At 46.0% G+C, this 26,339-nt stretch overlaps 1 protein-coding gene across 3 annotated transcripts in view; it reads right to left on the bottom strand.

Moving 5' to 3' along the window:
• LOC138261141 (phosphatidylinositol 3,4,5-trisphosphate 5-phosphatase 2-like) overlaps positions 1-26,339 on the bottom strand; it is a 446,236-nt gene that overhangs the window by 39,027 nt on the left and 380,870 nt on the right. For 2 of the 3 annotated variants that reach the window (XM_069209825.1, XM_069209843.1), the window contains one exon: positions 18,314-19,013. In XM_069209825.1, coding sequence (XP_069065926.1) covers positions 18,314-19,013 — 700 coding nt within the window. The remainder of the gene's footprint in view (positions 1-18,313; positions 19,014-26,339) is intronic. The other variant, XM_069209833.1, reaches the window with a different exon arrangement.

Here is a 26,339-nt window from a genome sequence, read left to right as displayed (position 1 = left end):
TGTTTGCTGCACTATCCCATGGTGGTGGTGTTATCCATGGACACCTAAACCAACCTTCCTTTGATGGATGGAGGCCAGGCTTTCAATTACAAATGAATCACCCTATGCTCCAGAAAGTTGATGTGGAGCTGGGACTCCGCCAGAGACAAGAGTCCTCTGAAGTCCGTCCCTCTCAGTGGCCGCCCACACCCAGAAGTGATGCAACGGTCACCACTGCTCCAGGTGGGGAAGGAAATAGGGTCTTCCACTAGGCCAGACGCAGTTCGTTAGCCACTAATGCTGATCTTGTGGAGACACCTCCAAAACCGGACTAGGTCGGAGAGATTTCCCTGGTGTCTGCTGGAACTTCAGGACTCATCTGTTTTTTATGAGCAAAGTTAATATAGCAAGAATTCCATCTCACTTTATGTGGGGGCCCTTTGGGATGTGCCTTTGCCCATGGCTTGTCTGTGATAGGAATACAAAAAAGTGATGGATGGAGTGCTTGAATGAATCTCAGCCATGGGTAATTACTCAGGGCTGCATCCCACTTCATCATTATTTCACACACCATGGCACTCCAGTTTGGACCCAGGCATATGCAAAACAATCTTCACCCTGCTCCAACGGGAACAGTCCAGTCAGAATTGCCAGGCTAGGCACTCCCTCTACTGGAACATGGTAACCAAGGACCGGTTTTAGTTTGGTTCCAGTGACACAGTGTGCACAGGAACCATGTTTGGGCATAGCCATCCTACTTAGTATAAAAAGTATTAAAAAAATGTGATGCATGGAATGCTTAAATTAATCTCAGCCTCTGGTAATTACTTGAATAGTGATGGACTGGGACGCAGCCCGAGTAATTACCCATGGCTGAGGTTAATTCCAGCATCCCGTATGTAGTAGGCTGGGTACTGGTTTGTATTATCCCCCAGTTTTTTTGGCTGGTGTTAGTGTGTTTCAGACTGCAGTTCACTGGGATCCTGCTAACCAGGACCCCAGTGACAGTGCTCTCTCCCCTAAATTTAGGTTGTTTGTTACTTTTTACACCCACAATTGGCATACTGGTGCACCACTGTAATTCCCTAGTATATGGTACCTAAGTACCCAGGGCATTAGTGCATCAGGGGTCCCCCTATGGGCTGCAGCAGGTATTATGCCACCTATAGGAGCCCATGCAAACTGTGACTGCAGGTCTGCCATTGCAGCCTGTGTGAAAGGGTGCAAGCACCCATTCACTGCCAAACCTTACCACTGCACTTAGACATAAGTCACCCCTCTGGTAGGCCCTTCATCCCAAGGATATGGTGCATGCCTCTGATTGTGAGGGTACCCCTGCATGAGCAGGGTACCCCTACAGGCCCCAGGCCAATTCCTGGACTCTGTAAGTGCGGGGAAGCCATCTTAAGTATGTAGTGGACACTGGTCAACACAAGTGGTCCAACTACATAACGGCTACTCCAAACCTAGGCATGTTTGTATCAAACATGGTGGAATCATGCAAACACAATCATTCCAGTGTTAGTTGATGATACTCTGTACTTGGGGGGTTTCCCTAGAGGAACCCCCAGTTCTGCCTGTGCAGCCTTATACGTTCTAGCTGCCAGCCCACGCCGCTGCTGACCCCAGACACTGTTCTGCCCTCCTGTTGATGAGCCAGGCTCAGGCCAGAGGAGCTGAACAAAGGATTTCCTGCAAGGGAGAGGTGTGACCACCTCACCCTGTGTATTATGTGTCTACGGGCTGAGGTGGGGTGGCCTCTGAGCGCCACCAGACTGCTTTGAATGGCACATTTGGTGCCCTCCTTGCATAATACGGTTTGCACCCGTTCATGAACCCCCGGTTCCCGCTCTTGGGTAAAACTGCACAAAGGACAGGGAGGTGACCCCCCCCTGTCCTGCTCCACCCCTATGGAAGTGCCCAGAGCTCTGCCACATGGCCACTTGATTCTGCCATCTTGAAAATGAGATTTGCAGAGGCCCCTGGGAGCATCTGGTTGGTTAGACCAGGCATCTGACGTCCCTGACCCCCTCCGATAGGTAGGTCACTGCAGAGAGTGACCAACCCCCTTTTAGAGTTAGTTAAGGGCTCCCTCACAGGTGGGTCCTCAGATTCGTCGAGCAGGACTCTACAAGGAACTCTCTGCAAGACATCTTCTGCCCCTGACCTCTGGAACCGTTGCTGGTTTTTGACTGGAACAGAACAAGTCTGCTTCTGGTGGGAAGGCTCCCACTGCAACATTGTTTCTCTGGATCCTGCAAGAATTCTGCAACATCCAAGGCTGTGCATCCTCCAAGGTCACAAGGACTCTGCACCACGAAGCAAGAAGGAATCTCCCTTGGAGTGAAGGAGTCACTCCCCTGCATCTGCAGGCACCTCAAAGCATGGTCGACTGGTTGGTGGGGTCTGCTGTCTCTGGACATCCGAAGATCCTGTAACACAGGTGGTAAGTCTGTGGCCTCCTCTGGGTCCTACTTGTCTTCTACCCAAGTTGGGAGACTGCGGGCCCTTGCTCCTGCCACTGGACTGGCACCCCTGTGCACCGCAACTGTTTTATTTGCCAAGGCTTGGTGACTCTTCCTCCAGGAGATCTTCAGCCTCCAAGAAGCCCTGGCCCCTAGCACTCTGCAAATCGAAGGCCAGCTCCTGTCCTGCAACCCCTGCGACGTGGGATTTCTGTTTTGCTGGGCTGGTAAGGCCTCCCTGTGGCTCCCTGTGTCCGGCACCTGTGGATCACTCGTGGGGGCTTCATCAACTTCTGTTGGCATTCCTGTCTGCTGAAGGTCAGCTCTGACTCCCCCTCTTGCAAACTTTTCTTCTGCTTCCATCTGCACTTACCAATGCTTGCTGTCGACCTGGCTGGTCACTGACCCTCCTGCAATCCAGCAACCATCGAGGGACAGCTCGTAGGTGACTAATGGGATCTTCATTGACCCCTGGACCCCGCAGCTGGACTTCTTCCTCTACTGACTTGCAGGAACATCATCTTCAGGAGGGCGGGTATTGCCACCAGCACCACCTGGGCACCTCCTTGGGTGCTGAACTCTGTCCTCTTCCTTTGCAGGTCCTCCACGTCTGGAATATGTCCTTGGGTTCCACCGGCCTGGTCCCCGGGTTGTGACAGCAGCTGGACAATCCGAGGCATCCACAGTTTTCTGAGAGAGTTCCTTCTCCCTCTGCATCTGGGTCCCGGTGTAGGTACTCCTGTCTTCTGGGCATCCTGGGGTAAGGGCACTCTCCATCCATCCTCTTGCCTGCTGGTTTCCTCGGGGTCCACTAGGAAGGGTCCTGAATTCCACAAACTCTAATCACTGCTTCCTGTGTTAGCCTATGAGACAACTGGGTGGGTAACAGACTTACTTCTGGTTGCTGGGGTCACCTACTGTACTTACCTCAGGTGTTTCTAACTGGCCCCAGCCCATAGCTAACAACTACATTTACCTTGGCTGGAGTTCCACTTTCGCACTAATTCTTTTTAGTATATGGTTTGGGCCCTGTATATTTCTATGTTATTTTTGCTGGTTATTTTGTATGTTTAATTGTATGTAATATCTCCAAAGGGAGATATACTAATGTCAGTTTAGTAGTAGTGCTGTAAGAAAGTATCCTTTATTTTTTCACCACTTCTGTGGTTCTTTCTTGTGACTTAGTTACTGCCTGACTACTGTGTGTGAGAAGAGACCTCTTTTTGCATGGTTAGCCCCCACTTTTTGCCTGATGTTGATGTGTCCTAGAAGTTGTAGTGCCCAGGGACCCTGCTAACCAGGTTCCCTGGGCCAGAGTTCTTTCCCTAAATCTGTTGTGATGCTTGGCACTCTTAAATATCACTGTAAGTCCTTAGTAATTGGGTACACCTTTACCCAGGGCATGGGATATTAGGGGTAGGCCCTGAGGGTAGCAGCACTGATTGTGCCACCCCCTAGGGTCCTGCACCCAGATGCACCCAACACTGCCATTGTAGGCTGAGTGTTCTGGGGCAAACCTAAAAAGACACATTCAACATGGCACAATCCCTGTGTGCCATGTCCACTCTACACTGCATATGTTATGGGCAACTCACCCCCCTGACAGGCCTTTTAGTCCTAAGGCAGGGTGCACCATACTATATGTTAGGGCATAGTTGCATGAGCAATATGCCCCCACTGTGTCCTTGCCAAACCTGGGACATAGTGAGTGAACAGAGCAACCATTTGAAGCCATTGCAATAGTTAGCCTAACTGGCATGGTTGCATCCAGCATGCCACCTCCAGACAGCCAATATACAAACCTTGGGGGAGAGCCCTGTCTCTCTGGTTTGTAAGACAATGCCCTTCCTGGGTGGGGGAGCTAAAACCCCCTCCCTCAGGAATGTGCATTCCCCTGGCGGTGGGCTTGCGCACAGCCTCCAAGACCTCCAACTCGCCCTGCATCCGGCTGCCCTGAGCCCTGCATCGCAGAACCTGCTGTGTGCCACATGTCCCTTACCCCTTACAACCTCGACAGCCCAAGGGGACCCAAAGGCACAACCTTTAAACCTGCAAAACAGCTCCTTTTCTAGGTAGCCCCTCCAAGTGGCCATGTGCCTGTGCCAAGAGACTTTCCAGCACTGCTCCTGCCGGAACTGGGAGCCACTGAGACTCTCCAGCTGGCACACTGTGCCCACCAACCTGATTAACCATCCTAGAAAAGAAAAGACTGGTAACTCAACTGTGTCATTTTATGTGCATTTTTACAGGTGGCCTTCCATTGATTCCTATGGTGCGTAATTACGCACAGAAAGACTAAATTTATTAAAACTTCATCTAACTCAAAAAGTACTTAATGTATCTTGACCATCTTGGTCTTAAAAATTATATAAAAATTTGAAGTATTTTTATAAATTCTGGTCTCGAGTTATTAATGAGTGTGTGTGGTGCATGATTGATATTGTGAGTACAGCAAATGCTTAGCACATCTCCTAGATTAGCGTAACTGCTCGGCCAGCTACCTTACAAATTGGAGCATTAGGTGATCTGATTTTTACCTCTGGAAACCAACGTGTGGTTCCCTGGAACCCTTGCACAGTGTGCCTAGCTGTGCACACTACACAGAGGGCCAGTCTACTACACTGTGGTATGCAAGTGCTTCACATTCCTTCTGGATTAGCTTTAGCTCCTGCCTCAACTACCCATAGAGAGCTTCTGCTATCTGAACACCTATTCACTATCACCTAGGGTTGCCTGGACTCAGTATACGGTGCCACACCATAGGTGTGCACCATATAGTAAGCCAGCCTCCTACACCGTACAGCACGTTTTGTATACTTGACTGTGGTAGGAAGCAGGATTGTGGGTTTGAGTCATTTCCTGGATCTGGCCAGGGAGATATTCTGAAGACTGCAAGCTGAAAAGAAAGCATGTGCTGACACCTAGTGGCAGGATAAACTTTAGGGGGTGGAATTCATTAAGAAATGCAAATGAGTGAATGAATGAATGGTTTTATAAAGCCCGCAGCTACTCAAGAGTGTACCACCCCCTTTCTGTTTTTTTTTGTCTTCAGAGGGCTGCACTAAGTGTTAACAAGGAGGGGAAACCTCAGTTCAACCCAAACATCACATCAGGGGCCTGTTCACAAAGGGATTTACGAGTAGTATCTTTACAAGTGCGGAGTCTCCGCACATAAAAAGACTGGACACTCCTATCTTTTTATGTGCGAAGGACCCGCACTTGTAAAGCTACTACTTGTAAATCTCTTTGTGAATCAGAACCTGGGTGAATACGGGGGTGAAACGCACTTGTTTGCTACAGTGCGACGCGTTTGAATTGCACTGTGTCCAGAATGGCTCAGATGAAAGCAAACGTCTGAGAGGGGCTCAGGTGTGACTTTGACATGTTGATAGTGAACTCCAGAGAATGCAGCTGGTCAGCCGTAGTCAGGAGATGAGTGACGACTGCCTGGGGCGAGCCCGCCTTCAGCAGCCAGCCCTTGAGGTAGGAGACGTCTGAAACCCCTGACCCCAACGGATGGGCTGCAACCACCGCCATCCCTTTTGTGACCAAACAAGGGGCACTGGTGGGGCTGAAAAGGAGCAAAGAAAACTGGAAATGCTCGTGGCCCACCATGAACTGCAGGTAATGCCTGTGAGCCAACAAAACAGGGATGCTAAGATATGTGTCCTGCAGCTCCAGGACCACCACCCAGCCTCCAGGATGCAGAGCAGACAGAACCTGGTGTGCAGCAGTGGGGCCTAGAAGTGCGTCATTTGCACAGGGAAGTCAAAGGATGCTTTGGTTTCTTCTTTTTCTGCTTTTTGGACTTACTCCACTTGGAGGAAGAGGTCTTGGAATGCAAAGGTGATTGTCTGCGAGAACAACTCTAAGTGCGGCCTCAATATCAATCCTGTGGATGGGACCAGGAACAGTGCAGAGTCTTCTTCTTCCATACCTCCAGAAGCTTCATTGTATGCTCGCAAATCGCTTTGAGGTGCATCGACTTGCACTTGATGCAGGCTTTAGGGTCATGGCCACACGCCAAGCACCAGAGACAGACCAAGTGCAGATCAGACCATGTGGTGAACAGACACTGGCTGTGATATTCCCTGCAAGGCTAAACCCTGTAGCTTTCACAGGGGACATGTCCCTAGCACACTGGAAGCAACAGCTCAAAAAGAGTAAAAAACTATTTCGAAAAAGTTGGTCAGAAAATGACCGTGGTAGCTCTCCAGATCTGCACTGTTGGCGCAGAAAGAAAGGAACTGATGTTAGCGTGCCGGGGTGGTGCTTACATGGCCACTGCAGTGTCACTTTAGACACTGATGACCCCGACTGGGAGCCGAGGGACTCCACCTACCGACATACAGAGGTACTGCTCTAGACTTTCCAGAAATTATCTGATGCAGGGTAATATTCTAAGGTGAGCAATCTGCAGTTGGAAATCTCTATCAGAAATACTTGCCATCCTATTACCCTCAAGTTCCAACAATCAAAAAAACAATTAAATTAATAACAGAAAAAGTAACAATATACATTATTATAAAATTAATTATACAAAAAGTAAACTTAAAATAATTAAATATTACCCAGGTTATTGATTACCAATTATCTAAATAACCAATTAACAAATACAAAAAATGTATTACCATATTTTTATTTTTTAAATTAACTATTAAATATCTAAATAAAGTCTTTACAGAATTATCTAATTAACAAATTAAAACTTAAAAAGTATAATCAATTAAAAAATATTTAAAATACTATTCCTCTATAAACTCAACTAGTCAAAAAAATACATAAAATAAAAACAACTTAAACTACTGTCAATAAAAAACACACTAAAATAATTCACTGATTTTACGTTAAAATAATAACAACATACAACACGAAAAATAATTAAACTCAACTAAATAATTAACATATAAAATTTCAAAAATGAGAATATACACAGCTCTATTTAGAAAAACCTGTACAAAAAAAACTTTAAAAGCAATATTCTTACCTTCTATTTTTAACACAATATTTCTATTTCATGATATTTTTCAAACTATAAATGGTGGTATACCAATCTGAAAGATAGCCAAATGTGTGTGAATAGGGGAAGTGAAAACTGTATTTATAATTAGGGGTGGGCAATAAACTCCACTCCACCTGGAGAGTAAAAAAATTTCTAGCTTTCGCGCTAAGAATTTTTCAATTCTATTAAGGACACGGAGGCGAGGATTATGCTTCTCTTTCCATGCTTTATTTATACACAGCAGCCAATGAACATCATGGAAAAAACAAAAACTACATGACCCAACATCAGTCATGCCACGTGATGAACCATAGAGGAGGCAGCCTATAAAACGTAGACACACACCAAGACACTCCTCTTTCTTTGTCCAATTCAAAAGTCAAACCAAAAATCAAAACTTCAACGAAGAACAAGAGTCTCAATCCAAAACTTATGAGCGAAAATCCTGAAAGGCAGACGAACCGGCATCTCACTTGACTGGAAGAATGACATCGCGTCTGATCTCCTTACTTCCCATCATTTCCTAGAATAAATGAAAAAATCCAGGCCATAATAACTGAGTAACATCAGAAATACTTATATTACTAAGCCAAAAAAGGGTGGGGAAGCACTATCGTACAATAATTTGCATGTCATATCAACAGGTAAAATAACATTCCAACATTATGTATATACAGTGCGGCGGGATAATCCTCGCCTCCGTGTCCTTAATAGAATTGAAAAATTCTTAGCGCGAAAGCTAGAATTTTTTTTATTCTATGTCAGGACCGGAGGCTCAGATTATGCTTGTTCAAAGCTGATTCACAACTACAGAGGCTATATCCACAATAGGTTTATAGTAAAAAGTTTTAAACGTAGAAGGAGAAGACCAATCTGCTGCCTTCAAAATGTCCTCTAAGCGGGAACCTAAAGCCAAAGACTTTGATGCCATAGCCCCTATGGCAGAATGCGCACCAAACTTAGAAACATCAATACCTGCTTCACTCAGCAACCAACGCATCCACCTGGCGAGAGTGGCTGATGAAACAGGATGATATGGTTTAACCAGAGAAATAAGTAATTGACCCCCCAAATCAGAACGAAACTCTTCTGTACTTACCTCGTAAGCTTTAAGACATTGTACCACACAAAGCTTGGGGTTGTCCACAAAACATGGATAAGACACTGATTTTAAATAGCATTTAGTTCTGCGGGAGATGGAAAAAACAACTCCATCAGGAGAAAAAACTCTCCCCGCCAAATCTAGAGCCCTAACATCTGACACTCTCTTACATGAAATTAAACACTATAACATGGTGAGTTTAGCTGATAACTGTTTTCTAGACAACAATCTATTAGCAGGCCAGGATTCTAAAAACTTAAGGACCACATTAACATCCCAAAGGGACGAATAACGTGGTCGTGGAGGGTCAGCTAATCTGATACCCCTCATTAATTTACACACTAGAGGTGACTCACCAATGGGTTTACCTTCCATTGGTAAATGTCCTGCTGAAATAGCGGACCTGTAATTATTAATAGAACGGTATGCCAAACCTGATGCTGCTAAGGAGGAGAGGAAATTCAGGACCAGACAGGTACCTGCTGAAGAAGGATCTGCACTCCTCGAACTACACCAAGCACCCCATCACTTCCACGCCGAAGCGTATCTCTTGTGAGTACTGGCGGACCAGGAACCTGCAATGAAATCGGAAGACTCCTGCGAAAGTCCTGTGATGACCCATCTCTGCCTGAAAGACGCCAGGCCATCAGGGACAACTTGCCCGCCAGAATCAACGGGTGAAATAAACCCTGAGGGTCCTGGAGGAGATTCTCTCGGAAGGGAAGTAGTATCGGATGATCGCAACTGAGTTCCATTGCTATCGGGAACCACGCTTGCGATCTCCAAAGAGGCGTCACTAGCACTAATTCCGCTTGCTGACGTCTGATCTGGGCCAAAACCCTGGGAATCATCAGGAAAGGAGGAAAGGCATAACTCAGCTCCTGAGACCAGTCCTGAAGAAACGCATCCGTCTTCGATGCCTCCGGATCTGGTCTCCAACTGAAAAAACGTTTCATCTGCCGATTGAGGCGAGATGCAAACAGATCTATCGAAAAAGGACCCCATTTCGCAGACAGAGCCCGGAAAACTCTGGGATGTAACCTCCAGTCGCTGAAATCTCTCAGGTGACGTGAGTTCCAGTCTGCTACTAAGTTGCTGGTCCCCGGGAGGTACTCCGCAACCACCGAAATTCTGTGCTGAAGACAAAAATGCCAGAATTCCTTGGCTATTTCTGCTAAAATGCGTGAACGAGTCCCCCCCAGCTTGTTGACATATCTCACTGCCGAGATATTGTCCATGCGAAGAAGAATGCAACAATTCGCTCTGATGGGAGAAAGACTCTTGATTGCAAATGCTCCAGCTAGGAGTTCCAAGCAATTTATGTGGAGATTCAACTCCGAGGATGACCATCTGCCTCCCGTGGACACTGAGCCGCACCGGGCTCCCCAGCCCCAACGACTGGCGTCGGACTCTATCACTACATCCGGAAGAGAGCTGAATATCGCTCTGCCGTTCCAGGCCTCCATATGATCTAGCCACCACTGCATCTCTGCACGAGACTCCTCCGACAACGGAACCTGGTCCGCATAGCTGAGACCCTTCTGAAGATGAGAAATCTTCAAGCGTTGAAGGGCTCGGTAATGCAAGGGACCCGGAAAAATTGCCTGAATCGAAGAAGATAGCAGGCCCACCATGCGAGCAATCGCTCGTAAGGAAACAGTCTGTCTGGATAATAGAGACTTCAATTCCTTCTTGATAGACCGGATCTTCCCCGAAGGAAGAATCAGAAGAGATTGCAAAGAGTCTATCTGGAAACCCAGAAAGTCTATCCGATGCGATGGGGTCAGGACAGATTTCTGGGCATTGATTATGAAACCCAGACTCTGAAGAAGAGACACCGACCAATTGAGGTGATCTAACAGAAGATCTCGATCTTGAGCCATGATTAGGATGTCGTCTAGATAGACTATAAGTCTGACCCCTTGGGAGCGAAGAAATTCTACTACTGGACGCATGACCTTCGTGAAACACCACGGGGCAGAGGACAGGCCAAAGGGAAGGACTTTGTACTCGTAACATTCTGCTCCCCAAAAGAACTGAAGGAACCTCCGGTGCGGAGGAAAAATAGGAATGGTCAAGTAAGCATCCTTTAGATCTAGGCGAACTAACCAGTCTTCCTTTTGGAGAACATCTCTTAGTAAATGAATCCCTTCCATTTTGAAATGACGATATAGCAAAAAACCGTTGAAGTCTTTTAAATTTAGAACTAGGCGAGAACCGCCCCCTTTCTTTTCTACCAGAAAGACTGTACTGACAAAACCTGACGGGTGACGCGGAGCTCTGATAACAGCCCCCTTCTTGAGCAGAGCTGTAATCTCTGCGGAAATGAGATCGTGCTCTTGATGGGAAAAATACCCCTGCCTGGGAAGGTAAGTTTGATGAGGGGTCTCGTAGAATTCTAGTTTGAACCCCTGAACGGTCTCTAAGACCCAAGTATCGGCTGAGATAAGATGCCAATTCTCTAGAAAACTCTGAGTTCTGCCCCCCAAAATTACATTTGAACTCACAATCAAGCTCACCTGTGGCTCCCGAGTCCTGGGAGAAAGATTGTTGACCTTTCGCTCTTCCTCTGCGGAATCTGCCTCGACCATATCTAGGTCTTGATGGGTAGAAGGTGGATGAGGCATCGTAACCCTGGGAACCACCTCTACCTTGTTGGAAGGATCCACGGTAGGGGCTTTGCTGATTGAAACGGCCGAAGGCACGCCCTCTGTAGTGTCCGGCCCCACGAAAAAGTGGACGCAGCACTCTCCGAATGGATCCCTGTGCCTTGTCCAGACTGGCATAGGTGGATACGAACTTCGCCAGTTCCTTCATGAAAGGAGAACCAAAAAGTAGGCCCTGAGCCACGGGCCCAGATTCTGATGCCGCTAGGTCTGCCAGTTTGGGGTCTAGTTTCATCAAGACTGATCTGCGTCGTTCAGACGAAATAGCGCAATTAGCATTGCCCAAGAAACATAGCGCTCTCTGTGCCCAACCAACTAGAATATCCGGGTTAATGGGATCCCCCGACTCCTTGGCCTGAAAGGCCAATTCCAGAATTTTTGTTAGCGGTCCAGAAACATCTAAAAGTTTGTCCTGACATCCACGCCAGGCGCGATCGATACCCTTTTTCGGATCCTTGGCTGATTTTTTGAGGAACGTAACAAGGGTAGGATCTAATTCTGGAGTCTCTGTGACTTTGGAGGGAAAGTCAGGTCTGGGGCACTCAGATCTTAGCCTAGATCGAATATCTTTATCAAACCCGTGCCTTATGTGTGCTTCAACATAGTCCGCCACCTCCGGGGGCGGCAACCACAGAGAGGATCTGGGGTGCACGATGTCTTCCGGCTCGAAAGTCAACACCTTCGGGGTTGGAGCCTCTTGGTGGTGGGCTTTCTTCTTGCGTTTACGTGGAGGAGCATCCTCCAGCTCTGAAGAATGACCGGATGAAGCGGAAGAAGATGCAGGAGCATCCCCCGCTTTCTTTAGCGATCCCGCATTGTAATCGTGCTCCCTATCCATATTCCTAAGGAGGGATTGAAATTCTGCAGCATGCGGATTAGGGATATGTTTTGCAGATTGATATTCTGCCGAAAAAGACGATTCTCCCATGGGGATGGTGCCCGCGGGTGCTGCCCAGGCTTGCTGGTCGACTAACCCCAAGAGATGATGCTTAATGGGTTGAATGGCCTGAACTAAGGCCTGATCGACTGAATGGCGCCTCCCTGCGTCTAGTGCATACACCAAATCCTGGTCAAAAGAGCCAGTATTATCTTCAAAATAGTATAAGTCCTCTGCTTGGTCATCATAACCAGCCATACTGAACACAGTAAATAGGTAGCTCCCGAGGAGCAGTATAATCAATCCACAACAATTCAAGGCAATACAAATATTTCAAGAAATTTTTTAAAACTTTTTAGATGTGGAGGGAGTTGCCCAAATGGGAATTAGTGTCCTTGAAACCAGGCCCAGCCTGAATATAAATTATTTCAACCCCAGTGTCCAAGCACTGGGGTGTAGTGGGAGCTAAGCCAATGGAGATGTCAATCTGGGCCAAAGTGCAGAAGCACCTGAGATACAAGGCAGAGCCTCTCAAATAATAAACCTCTAGCCGAGGGTAATTGGCGCAGATGCGCTAATTGCTGATGAGGCACAGCCTCTGTAAAGCCCTTAAAAAGGGGAACTGCCAAAAAACGAAAAACAAAATTAAATTAATTAAACACGCGCTCAGGAAGCGCGTTGAAAAACAGAATCTGGAGCGTGAGAAAACTATTTGGCCAAGCTCAATAGAGCCTGTAACTAAAAGCAATTACGCCCCGAACGAGCGTTGAAGGACGAGGCAAGCGCACAGCAGAAGCGCTTTGTGGAAGCCGGCGCTGAGCCGGAAGACTAAACGAGCGCTGAAAAATAAAAGACGCTCCGGGGAAAGGAAAAAATACGCTGAGGCAAGCGCTCGGCCGGAGCGCTGTCAGTCGGAGCTGGGCAACGCTATTGATTTATTCACGCTCCAACGAGCGTGAATAAAGCTAAAATCCAAACGCTCAAAGCGAGCGTTCAACAAACACAGGATAGCCGAAGCCGTGCGGGAAGACAAAGAAGGTCTCGCACGCGCAGACGAAGATCAAGTCAGCGCTACGTGGGATCATAAAACGCGCTCACGGCGAGCGCGGCTCGTAAAATAAACTTTATAGCACTAGAAAGGGAACATCTCCACGGCAGTAATTAGGATCGCGCAAAGCGCGAGTCCTGCTCCCTACTCCCACTCCACTAGTAAAAAGCGCAAACGCGCTTATAAGGAGGGGAAAAGCCCGCTCCTAACATTATTTAACAACATAACAGTAAAACAAAAATCACACTTATCTGGCTGCGAAGCAGCAAAGAAAGAGGGGTGTCTTGGTGTGTGTCTACGTTTTATAGGCTGCCTCCTCTATGGTTCATCACGTGGCATGACTGATGTTGGGTCATGTAGTTTTTGTTTTTTCCATGATGTTCATTGGCTGCTGTGTATAAATAAAGCATGGAAAGAGAAGCATAATCTGAGCCTCCGGTCCTGACATAGAATTTGCGGAGTCTTGCCACTCTGTGCTGTGCTTGGAGCGCGGAGTTTGACAGAAACTCCACCAACCACCGCATGGTGGAGTTTACCTTCCCACCTCTACTTTCAATGGACAAAATTTCAGTAGTTCAGGTCGCATGCACGCCAATCCTATGTCTGAACATATTTTGGGAGTCGTCAGGTAGTGGGAGGACGCCATAATGTGTAAAATGATCAAGGATTGGAGTATCAGCGGTACTTGCACCAATCCTAGTGAGTCACACACATTTCAGAACTTGAAGTACCCGTGGAGGCCACACGTTGCATACGGGTATGATCCTATAAAGTGGTGGTGGGGAAGCGATCAACCAAAGACAAACACTACACTGCAGAGACCCTCACTCACTATCAATTACTTATTTTTTTATATACATATACACAAAACAGCACATGAATTATTAATCACTGCACCAAGCGCATTACTTGTGCCTGTTTGGTTATTCTAGCATACTAATCCTTTCAAGTAATGTCCGGGGAACTCGATCTGGCTGCCGAAAGATAAAAAGCCCCTTCCAACCATGTACTTGGGAGACGCTGACCGCTGCATGCCCGCCCCACGAGTGCAAGTGAACTCAGCGCAAGCCAATCACGATACTGCAGGAAGGATAACGTTGAAAGGATAAGATGCAAAGTGGTTTTGTGTGTCCAGCGGATGAGTAAACATAGAGCCCTGATGAACACCTCCGTAACCGTGTGACTTCCACTGTGGTAGAGGTAGAAACATATTGGCGGCAACACAATGGTGTGAGAGACGCAGAGGGCCCCCTTCTTCCCCTTTAATAAACTTGGGCCTTAATATAACGGTCCTGATGAAAACAATGGACATTTGATCAAAAGGAAAGGGATCCCCATGTAATGATGACCGGCCTCACATTGTTTTTGGGACATTAATGACAACTAACCCTAAAATTAGTTTTCGAGGGTAGCACTGTTTCTTTGCTTGATGCATTAGGCTGGACTTTTATTTCAAATGTGTGTGTATTTATTTTAAATTTTTTAAATTTTGTTGTGAATATCAGGATGATATAATCTATATGAATTGTTTGTTAATGCATGTTGAAATTATGCTTTTTGTTCCCTGAAGTCACTTTGTGTATTAACTATTAAGATTTGAAGAAAATGATCTTTAATACAGATGATAGTACACACAGGATTAATGTGCTGTTTTGTGTACATGTATATAAAAGAATAAGTAATTGATAGAGAGTTGGGGGCTCTGTAATGTAATGTTAGTTCCTTCAGTTGGCCATCCACTGCTAATTTGGTGCCAGTTGGAATTTGCTTGCGGATGTTTTAAGGCATGCTATGGACTGGACAGCAATTTTGAGCAGCGTCGATAGCCGGTCCACACCCTGGCTCGCACTGAGGCTGCTGTCACAAACAATTCTGGATGAGAGCAGGAAGTCTGTTGGCTGTGTTGCTGTTAAGATATCAACACTACAGCTTGGGATGATACAAGATGCTACCTCATTCTCGTCTCTGAAGGCTGCCGGAGATGGATGTGCCTGGTGATGTCAGAGAGGAGGCCAGCTGTTAGGTTACAGTGTAAGCCTGGTGATGTTAGAGGAGGCCAGCTGTTAGGCTACAGTGTAAGCCTGGTGATGTCAGAGAGGAGGCCAGCTGTTCGGTTACAGTGTAAGCCTGGTGATGTCAGAGAGGAGGCCAGCTGTTCGGTTACAGTGTAAGCCTGGTGATGTCAGAGAGGAGGCCAGCTGTTGGGTTCTAGTGAAAGCCTGGTGATGTCAGAGAGGAGGCCAGCTGTTAGGTTACAGTGTAAGCCTGGTGATGTCAGAGAGGAGGCCAGCTGTTGGGTTCTAGTGTAAGCCTGGTGATGTCAGAGAGGAGGCCAGCTGTTAGGTTCTAGTGAAAGCCTGGTGATGTCAGAGAGGAGGCCAGCTGTTCGGTTACAGTGTAAGCCTGGTGATGTCAGAGCGGAGGCCAGCTGTTAGGTTACAGTGTAAGCCTGGTGATGTCAGAGAGGAGGCCAGCTGTTGGGTTCTAGTGTAAGCCTGGTGATGTCAGAGAGGAGGCCAGCTGTTAGGTTACAGTGTAAGCCTGGTGATGTCAGAGAGGAGGCCAGCTGTTGGGTTCTAGTGTAAGCCTGGTGATGTCAGAGAGGAGGCCAGCTGTTGGGTTCTAGTGTAAGCCTGGTGATGTCAGAGAGGAGGCCAGCTGTTAGGTTCTAGTGAAAGCCTGGTGATGTCAGAGAGGAGGCCAGCTGTTTGGTTACAGTGTAAGCCTGGTGATGTCAGAGAGGAGGCCAGTTGTTAGGTTACAGTGTAAGCCTGGTGGTGTCAGAGAGGTGGCCAGCTGTTAGGTTCTAGTGTAAGCCTGGTGATGTCAGAGAGGAGGACAGCTGTTAGGTTCTAGTGTAAGCCTGGTGATGTCAGAGAGGAGGCCAGCTGTTAGGTTACAGTGTAAGCCTGGTGATGTCATAGAGGAGGCTAGCTGTTAGGTTCTAGTGTAAGCCTGGTGATGTTAGATGAGGCCAGCTGTTAGGTTACAGTTTAAGCCTGGTGATGTCAGAGAGGAGGCCAGCTGTTGGGTTACAGTGTAAGCCTGGTGATGTCAAAGAGGAGGCCAGTTGTTAGATTACAGTGTAAGCCTGGTGATGTCAGAGAGGAGGCCAGCTGTTAGGTTCTAGTGAAAGCCTGGGGATGTCAGAGCGGAGGCCAGCTGTTAGGTTACAGTGTAAGCCTTGTGATGTCAGAGAGGAGGCCAGCTGTTAGGTTCTAGTGTAAGCCTGGTGATGTCAGAGAGGAGGCCAGCTGTTAGGTTCTAGTGAAAGCCTGGTGATGTCAGAGAGGAGGCCAGCTGTTAGGTTACAGTTTAAGCCTGGTGATGTCAGAGAGGAGGCCAGCTGTTGGGTTACAGTGTAAGCCTGCTGATGTCAGAGAGGAGGCCAGCTGTTAGGCTACAGTGTAAGCCTGGTGATCTCAGAGAGGAGTCCAGCTGTTAGGTTCTAGTGTAAGCCTGGTGATGTCAGAGAGGAGGCCAGCTGTTAGGTTACAGTGTAAGCCTGGTGATGTCAGAGAGGAGGCCAGCTGTTATGTTCTAGTGTAAGCCTCGTGATGTCAGAGAGGAGGCCAGCTGTTAGGTTCTAGTGAAAGCCTGGTGATGTCAGAGAGGAGGCCAGCTGTTATGTTCTAGTGTAAGCCTGGTGATGTCAGAGAGGAGGCCAGCTGTTGGGTTCTAGTGTAAGCCTGGTGATGTCAGAGAGGAGGCCAGCTGTTGGGTTCTAGTGTAAGCCTGGTGATGTCAGAGAGGAGGCCAGCTGTTAGGTTACAGTGTAAGCCTGGTGATGTCAGAGAGGAGGCCAGCTGTTAGGTTCTAGTGTAAGCTTAGTAACCTTGGAGGTCTGCTGTGTTATGACTCCTCACTCTCCCTGAGTCTCTGGTGCTGCTTGGCCGGTCTGGCGGTGTGGCATGTATCAGGGGCCAGTAAAGCTCGTAGCCTCTGCTCGGCATTGACCTGCTCCCCTCTGCATGGGCTCTGTCGCCCCACCATGGCCACAGAAAGCAGCAGTGGAGACAGAGGATGTGAGCGGAGCTGCTGCCCGCAGCTCATGTAATCGGGCGTTTTGAGTGTTTGTCCCCATGGTGGACATGTATTTGCGTTCAACATCTGTACCCACCCCTGGCCTCTTGCAGCTATCTCAGCATAAAGGTTAGGAGATCACTCTTATGTAAAGTACTTTGTCCACTCCTCCCCAGCTTCAGGAAGCTGGAGGCAGGCAATTGCTCTCTCAGCGACAGGAAGCTCAGCACAAAGCAGATGTTCCCTAGTCATAAATCACGCCACGTAGCAAGGCATAACCCATTATGGGACTGGCTGTGCCAGTCTTCTTTCAGTGCTGGCTGTGTCCTTATCTGGCCAAATATGCACCTGCTGGCTGTTTGCAGTTGTTTTCAGTACGACCTCTGCTCGCTGAACTCCACAGAATCTTGCGGGGTTTTGAGGTAACTCTGACGAATTCTGGGAAGTTAAACTCTGCAATTTCTGCCCACCCCTATCTATAATGTATGGCACTGCATTATTTTACTTACCACCACCAGCTCAGGTCTGATCTGTAACCCTTCTTTTACCTATGAGCTAGTGGCAATAATACATAAATATATTAGATGACACCTGACTGTTATGTAACAATAAAGTGAAAACAATGTCCTCTCCCTGAATTCCACAGAGGCGTTCAATTACAGAGAATGGGGGAGACTGCAAGAGTGAGTTAAAGAGACAGGAAATGTAGGGTGGAGAAAGAAAGCGAAATGACGTAGAATTACCAACTGGCATTCTTGGTATTGGCAGCCCTGACATTAGGCTAGGCACAGACCTGTAACAATACAACTAAAGATATCTAACACCAACATCATACTGCTACCAACAACTGGATATGCACCACTAAGAACTCATGACGTCTAACAATGACGATGGAGACACTGTATACATTTTATTGCCAAAATGAATAAAAGCTCAGCAAACAGGCTCTGCACCCAGATTCCAAGCCTCAGGGCAAGGCCAGGCTGGAATTCAATTTTAAATTAATTGTAGTTGAAGCATATTATGTGGGCAATAAATTCACATAAAAAAGCAGGATGAATTGCAAGTTATTCCAGATAGGCTATATCAGATAAAGATTACATTCTAGGTCTTAAATATAACATTCAGGGGTCTTTTGAGGCATACTGTACCTGTCTACTTCGGGTATGCCTCTGCACTTCATGTTGATATCTGCGTCCCTCCATTCGGGAACACCAAGCATCTGCTATCGAGCTGCGGGTGTGTCTTAGTGGGTTTTTGGAAGCTCCGTACTGCTGTTCTGAGGCAGACACATGTCCTGACCTCATCTGAGAGTCCAGTTCACTGAGACATTTGGCCATTTGAAGAGCAGTGAGAGAACGGTCATCATCAGACCCAAGCGATGGTGACTGTGAGGGTTGTTCTTTGGGGGACAACTCTGGCCTCTTCCAAGTTTGAGGATTGGTGATAGGATCTTCTGCGTAACCCGAGGGCAAGGCACTACTCAAGATGTGGGCTGATTTTGGTCTTTTCTGTCTGATTGGTTTGTGCCGTCTGGTAGGTTGAGCCTGAGATGAGATTCCCCATGGCAAACAGCCATGTGGGCTCCGGGGCAGTGGATCCTCTGTTGATGCCCGTGTTTGCCTTTCTTGTCCCTGTGTCACCACAGAACCCTGGCAGATGCTTCTGGAGGGTTGTCTCTTGCATGGTGCTGGCTGAGGGCTTGCCTCCTTTGGTGACTTGAGGCAGGGGCTGCAGGGTGTTTCACCGTGGCCAGCAGAAGTCGCCTTTGGGATATGTATTCCTTCAAAGATAAAGTAAGCAGGGTTGGTGTAACCTCTGGAAGAGTTTGGGAAACTGCAAGGCCGGCTTCTGAAATACAGACAAGAATTTGGTTAATTGATGGCCTCAGATACACTGCACTTGGTTCAGAGTCTAGACACCACAGTCACAGTGCCAAAGACAACACAAAACAGTTTTAAAACACTCAAGCACTGCTGTAGCTAACCTAGTAACTAAAGGCACTGAATAATCATTACCTGTGGTTAGGCATCGCTGTCTTCAAGAAGATCTTGTGGAATAGGTAATGTTAGGATCTCCATGTGATTGTGTAGGTTTCTGAGTGGTGAGCTTACTGTGTTCCTGTCTAGGAGGCCAGAGGGACGCTTTATTAATTACACTCAAGAACTTCTGTACAGGTCCAACAGCCACACAACAACCACTCTAAACACCTCAAGAAGTGCAATTTGTTGCTATTTAGTAAGACCATCATCTTCCCTCTGACTTTGCTACAGGCTGTGAGTTACAGTAGTGTCATCACCCAATGCACAGATTGTGATGAGAAATGTCAGCCAACTATGTACCTCGGCAACAATGGCCCAACTCCATGTTAATGGGTACACACTTTTTCTTGAGGGCCACCAATGCTGACCAGCCTTTTAAATTTCATCTACTGAATCTCACTTACTCTCCTCCCTGTAAACACTACTTCCTGGGATAGCTCACTTCCTTCTGCTATGTAAGAAACCTCTTAATAAAAAAGAAGTGTGTCAGGTTGCGGAATAAAGGGAACTGAGACTTGAGATATACTTCTTAATTTATTCTGATACCAGATACAGCACACCGCGCCTCTCCCTCTGCCTGCTCACTGCCTCTCAACTGCCTAGTCTGGACTCCTTCAGCAACAAGCCAACTTTCTACACCCACATTATAGCCCCCCCACCATTCCATTCCAACATATAACACACCTCCCTAGTTATAGAACACAAAAAATAATAAACAATAAAACTACATTGATAAAGAAGTGATTGCAGAAACTAACTACAAAATAACAAATGAAACAATGTACACAATGTATGTAGTGAGCTAAAAGATCATACAATACATTGTTGCCTAAACAAAATAAAACAAAAAATGCAGTGCACTATGTGAGCTAAAAGAAGAATACAATACATTGTTACCTAAGCAAACCCATGACTTCAGCACATTAGTATCCCTGGAGTCAAACAGAGGGAAGGTGTTGATCTGCAGGATTACCCCACTACATAATCCTCTAGGTACTTTGGCTTAACAACTTCCCTTCTAGATTTGTAAACAGGTGACCTCAGGCACTTGGACGCCCCACTTCTTTGACACCCACCAGAACTACAAGACGCTTCTGTTCCAGCTTCTGGAGTAGACGGATTCCCTTCATCAAAGGAGACATCATAATTCCAACTACTAGCAACTTCTGCTCTTCTTAGAGATCCCACATCTTCACATCTCATTTTGGCAACGTTTCCTTTGCACCACCGTTTCCCATCCCCAACCTTGACTGAAGGTTTGGAGACTTGCACCACTGTAGTTCTCTGAAAATACTTTGAGATATCCTTCTAAACACCCAGTGGTTTCTTAATTCTTGTTTGAACCTCAACCTGATACTCCATTTCTTTGACATTTTTAAAATGGTCATATCTACTTTTGCTCCCCTTTTTGTGTTGCTCTTCCACCTTAGACTTTACATCTTCAGGTTTCAGCCAACCATTATCAACTAATCCCATCCTTTCGACCACCCACTAGGGAGACACCTCTCCACCGCAACAACACAAAAGGGGCATTCCTGTGGTAGAATGTGGTGTATTGTGATAGCTCCAAATTGTTTCTGCAACTGTCTCCTCCATATTCAACCTAGAGGAAAGTGCCAATCGTATGGTATCCTTTAACATACAGATGACTGTCTACCATTCCATTCCCAAAGGGACTATATAAAGCTGTAGTCAGATATCTAACCCCTTGACTCTCCAAGATATTTTGCATTTGACTAGACTTAAACTGCACTCTGTTACTTGTGACCAAAGCTGAAGGAAGTCTTTTACAGTGTAACAAATTCTTTTAAAAAATGGATGACACTTTTAGTGTTCGGCTCCCTTATGAATTTGTACACAACCCATTTAGAGTGGCAACCCACCACAACCAATGCAAATCTCAAATTTTCACCTAACATATACATAGGTCTGATGAAATCCATTTCCAACTTCTCCCAGGGTGAGTTAGGAAATTCAGCAGGACTCAAGGTGTTATTGAACATGAATAATGACTTGTCTGCCAGAAAACACTGTACACCTTCTAAAAGAGACCTCCACATCCATACCTGGCCACCAATAATACAGCCATAACATCTTCCTTGTCCCTGTCACTCCCGCACGACCCTGATGAGCCAACCCACTCAGTTTAGTCCTCAGCTTTCCTGGAGAAATGAGCAATTTCCCTCTCAGGAACTATCACCCTTCCACAATGAATTCATCTCTAACTTTGCTGAAATCCTCCAGTTCATTTGGGACTAGACCTTCTCTGATCCATTCATGGGCAATTACCTCCCTGAGTTTCTTTAAACACTCATTCTTATCAACACTTCCTTTCCACTCATGAAGAGTAATGATCTTTTCAGTGGATACCACACCATCCACCAAACCACTACTAATTATTCCTCCAAGTTACAATCCTCTATTCTGTTCAAATCTGTCAGACACCTCAACAAAAAAATTGCCCTGTAATTTTTCTTTCCGGGTATTTGCTTGACTTTGAAACTGTACTCATACATTTGGGAAAGCAATCTAACAAACCTGGGAGTGGCATTCCCCAAACCTCTGTCATTTAACAGAGACTCCAATGGCTTGTGATCAGTGGGCAGCATAAATTATTTCCTCTACAAATAAGTTGTAAAGTGCTGAGCTGCCCAAACACATGTCAATGCCTTTCTTTCAATTGTGCTGTAATTTTGTACTGCCGCCAATAATCTCTGAGAGGCAAAATCAAAGGTGTTTTCCTCCCCTTCAACCATTTGGCTTAACATCGCTCCTAGTCCCAACCCACTGGCATCAACTATGACTAGTGAGGGAACATAATTTTTCCCCGACCTCAATTGCTTCCTCAGAGGTTCCATTTGCAAGGCAAAACTTTGCACAAACCTCGAATATTACTCACAGATTACCGAAGAAAGACCTCAATTGATCTTTATCAGCAGGTGATGGGCTCTCACTAATGGTTTTTAAGAGATCTTTTTAAGCAAAATTCCTGCTGCTGACAAATTGTGCACCACGTACTGTACATTTCAAACCATGAAATTACATTTCTCCTGCTTTACAGTGAAGAAATAACTGTGCAACACTTTGTCTAACAACTTAGGGTGCGACTGAACAGTGTCCAAGAAAATCAGAATATCATCTTGATATAGTAGTACATTTTCCACAACCCCAAAATGTGGTACATACATTTTTGAAACACAGATGTGAGCCCAAATGACATTCTCAAAAACCTGAATGCATTAAATGGAGTATTAAAAGCCATAAGTAAATGCATATTTTGAGACAGCTTCACCTGGTGATATGTTGCTCTTAACTCTAGTGTTGAAAAGATCTTGGCTCCACCCAATTGAGCTAACATTCCTGTATTTTTGGAAGGGGAAAACAATCAACCAAGATATTTCTATTTAAAGACCTGACGTCTACACAAAGTCTTAACTTGCCTGATGTTTTCATGGCCTCTATTATTGGAGAGATCCATTGTGAGAAATCTATCAGCTCTATAACCCAGTCCACACAAAGTCTCTCCAAGTGCTCTTCTAACCTTCCCCTTATACTTGAAGGTACGCTCCTCACTTTATGCGCTGCAGGAATAGCATCTGGCTTAAGAATAATTTTATGCTCAAACCCTCTGACTAACCCTAAATTATCCTCAAACATTGCTTTGTGTTTAGTCAATACTTCACTTAATGACAGCCCCTGCATTCCTGTTTGTCTCACCAAAGAGATGGGACATTCCAAGGAAATGGTACACTCTGTACAATCCCAATCAAACCCTGATCTAACCATCCCAAGATGTTGTATCCCTTTTTGGCCACATACACTTTAATATTTATTTCTCTGTCATTGAATCTAATGTTTTCCAAGAAATACCCTACCATGTCAATTCCATGGCCACCAAATGCAACTCTACAAATGTCTGGAGCAACTAAGGGTCAGATTTATGAAAAGTGGTGCTGCACCTAGTGCAGTGTCACTTTTCTTGCGCCCCTTAGTGCCCCCTTAACGCCAGCATGTGAGCGCCGTACTTAAAATACGGCGCACCATGGCAGTAGTCAGGGGGACTAGCATCACAATTTGTTAAGCTAGTCAGGTGCTTTGCAGGATTAGCATAAAAAATGATGACGCTAATCCTGCAAAGCACCCAGAAGCCCATTGAACACAATGGGAACCTCTTTTTAACACCTGCTTTTAGCAGGCGTTAAAAAATGTCAATGAAAATGACGCAAAGAAATCTCATGGTTTTCATTGTGCCATTTTTTCGGCCCCCCTAGTGCCGGAACACCCTTTTTGCATACATTATGCCTGGCTCAGGCATAATGTGGCGCAAGGGGTTACAAAGTAGCGCAATGCAAGCATTGCGCCACTTTGTAGATATGCCACAGTGTTTTTGCCTTATAACACCACACTAGCATACAAAAATGACACTAATGTCGCAATACAATGGCGCTAGGCCCACATAAATCTGGGCCTAAGTTCGCCTGTTTCTACCCCTGTTCGACTAATTTATCAGATATGCTAGTGTGTGTGAGCCCGAATCCACGGTCACCACTAATGGTACCTTCCCAATGAGTACTTCACACATGGGATCGCCCTTCTTCTCATAACCATCAACAATGGCTACCATCTGTACAAAAAAAACAGCCCTACTATCCGGATTGTGTCATTCTGAAGGGGAGAGAATCTGTATGTTCCCTGACAAATACTACCTTATGGGCATTATGGCAAGCTCTCTCAAAGTGTCTGGATTGTCTACAATTAAAGTGTGTTTTTTCCCAAGGCCGAACAGTTATTAAAACTTTGCTACATGACTTATAGAACCACATCTAAAATATGTATTCACATTGGTATTAGCAGACTTGTCCTGTCTTTTCACTTTAGTGTTACCCATGAGTCTAGAAGCGGGCCGACCACCCTCACCACCTCAGAAGTATGTTGTATGTCTCTTCCTAACTCTCTAGAGCCCATTACAGACCTCTCAATTTCCCCTGCAATCTCTCATGTTTCTTCCAGAGCTAAAATTGGCATACACCTGGTTGGCATATTTACTAGTAAGTCCCTACTTTTTGGTACTACATGTACTCAGGGCTTGTAAATTAAGTGCTACTAGTGGGCTGAAGCACCCATTGTGCTCCTCACTGCAGCAGAACTGTAAAGCATGTCGACAGGCCTGGAACGGCAGCCTTAACGCACAGTTTTTAAACTGCTAATTTAACCCATCAAGGTCACCTTTTTGACAGGCCTAAACCTTCCTTTTAAATAGTTTTGTCACCCTTAAGGTGGTCTTTATTGCTTAATAAGGCAGAATGCATGGTATTTAAAATTAGGACATGAAGAAATTGTCATTCAAAATCCAATTTGATGGGTAATCAAATTTTGACCAGCTATATTATAAAAAGTGCTTTCAGAAATGTTATCTCTCCCTGCCTAGACAGCTGGAGGAATATCAGCCAGTATTCAACTATCTCCTTACTGCTGAAGGCTCCGCCGTGGTAAAATATGTCTTAAGTCCAGACAGAGGACAAAGGTCTTGGGTGTGGGAAGGTGTTGACATTCCCTTGACAGGATGGCCTGGGGGAAGTGCCCAAGGACTAAGTACACTTCAAAGTTGTCAACCCTGTCACAACCAGATGCCCCTGCACCCTTCTTTTGTCCCTCTTGTCAGCTTGTCTCTAAACCCAGTGGGAAGGAGAGTTGCCCTAGAACTGGTTTGGGGTGACTGCCAGGGATGGTTTGCAGATTATCATAGCCAGACCTCTGGGTGTACCCAGAGAGCTCTGATGAAAGGAAGAAAAGTCCTCCCATCTTGGATTTAGGTAGGGGGGCACTGGGTAATAGCTTACGGCAAAACAGAATAGAAATACTATAAAAATGGGTAGGGTTACCTCTTGGAACTCCACCTCATTGGCTAGGGTGTGGCCAGTGGTTGCCCTCACCCAAAGGATGGTAAAGGGCATAAACGTGGCATTCTTAGTACCCTTCTCAGACAACTCCTGGACATGATTAGATTCAGAACAAGGACTGTCTTGCTGTCGTGAGAACCTGAAGGAAGACGGAAGTGCTTGCCTTGAACCCAGAACCCCAGAAATGACTCCAAGGGTCAGCTGGCTGATGTTCTATTTGAACTACATGGCTACAACCAGCTTTCCAGCTAAACAATCCCAACTGGACCTGACCTGGTACCCTCTGCTGGCCTCTGTGGGAGTACGCCTTGGCCCCCAAGTACTGTCCCTAAGGCCCTGGAATCTTCACTGTGGTCAGAGTGTACTCCTCCCTGGTTAATTGGAATGTTCACCTGACTTGCCGCTGAGCTTTAATGAAGACAAAGTTCATTGACAGGCTCGCCAGATTCAATACCAAGCTCCACCTGATCGGCGGATTCCATGGACTCAACGTCGAGTAGCGCCTGATCGACAGTCTCACTGGTCTGAATACCGAGCAGCATCCGAGCACGCCGAGCAACATCGGCACCGGCTGCAATGGTCCCGATTCTGAGCAGCCTCTGATCAACTCAGAGACTCATTGTCATTGAGCCCTTCCTCGGATCTCGTCAGCTGACTGGCCCAGCTGAACACATCTGTAAAACTCTCTAAGTGCAAAGGCAACTTTATGACTGGAAATAACCTGATTCTCATATCTGACATGTGCAGCATTGTAGTCAGCCTTAAATCTCACCTTTGCCCTGGTCCAACACGACTAGTTGCCACCGAGTGAGGCTTAGTACTTTCAGCACTATTTTTTAATATTCATAACTCTGGTTATACTAATTGGATTTTTGTCATTTTGGTGTCATTTTGAAATATGCTCTATGTTTCTAAATTGGTTTGGGCTTTTTCTTGTATTGCATTTTCACTTTATTTTGAGTAATATACAAAATAATTTACAAATTGACTCTAAGTTAAGTCTGGCCGCTTTGATCAACAGCTACCAGGGGGTTGAGCACAGGTCTACTTACTGACTTTTGGCATTCACCCTGACAAGGATTGTGATTACTGTTTGAGGTAGGTTTTCACCCCTTCAACTAATACTCCAATTTCTTACATCTCACCTTTATGTATTGAGTGATTATTTTTGTAATATTTTTCTTAAAAAATATTTTGTCCTCTATATGAGTTTCATTAACTGAAATTGCTGTGTT

Source organism: Pleurodeles waltl, chromosome 2_1 (assembly GCF_031143425.1).
Source record: "Pleurodeles waltl isolate 20211129_DDA chromosome 2_1, aPleWal1.hap1.20221129, whole genome shotgun sequence".
Taxonomy (NCBI): Eukaryota; Metazoa; Chordata; class Amphibia; order Caudata; family Salamandridae; genus Pleurodeles; species Pleurodeles waltl.
This window is presented reverse-complemented; position numbering and strand designations above follow the sequence as displayed.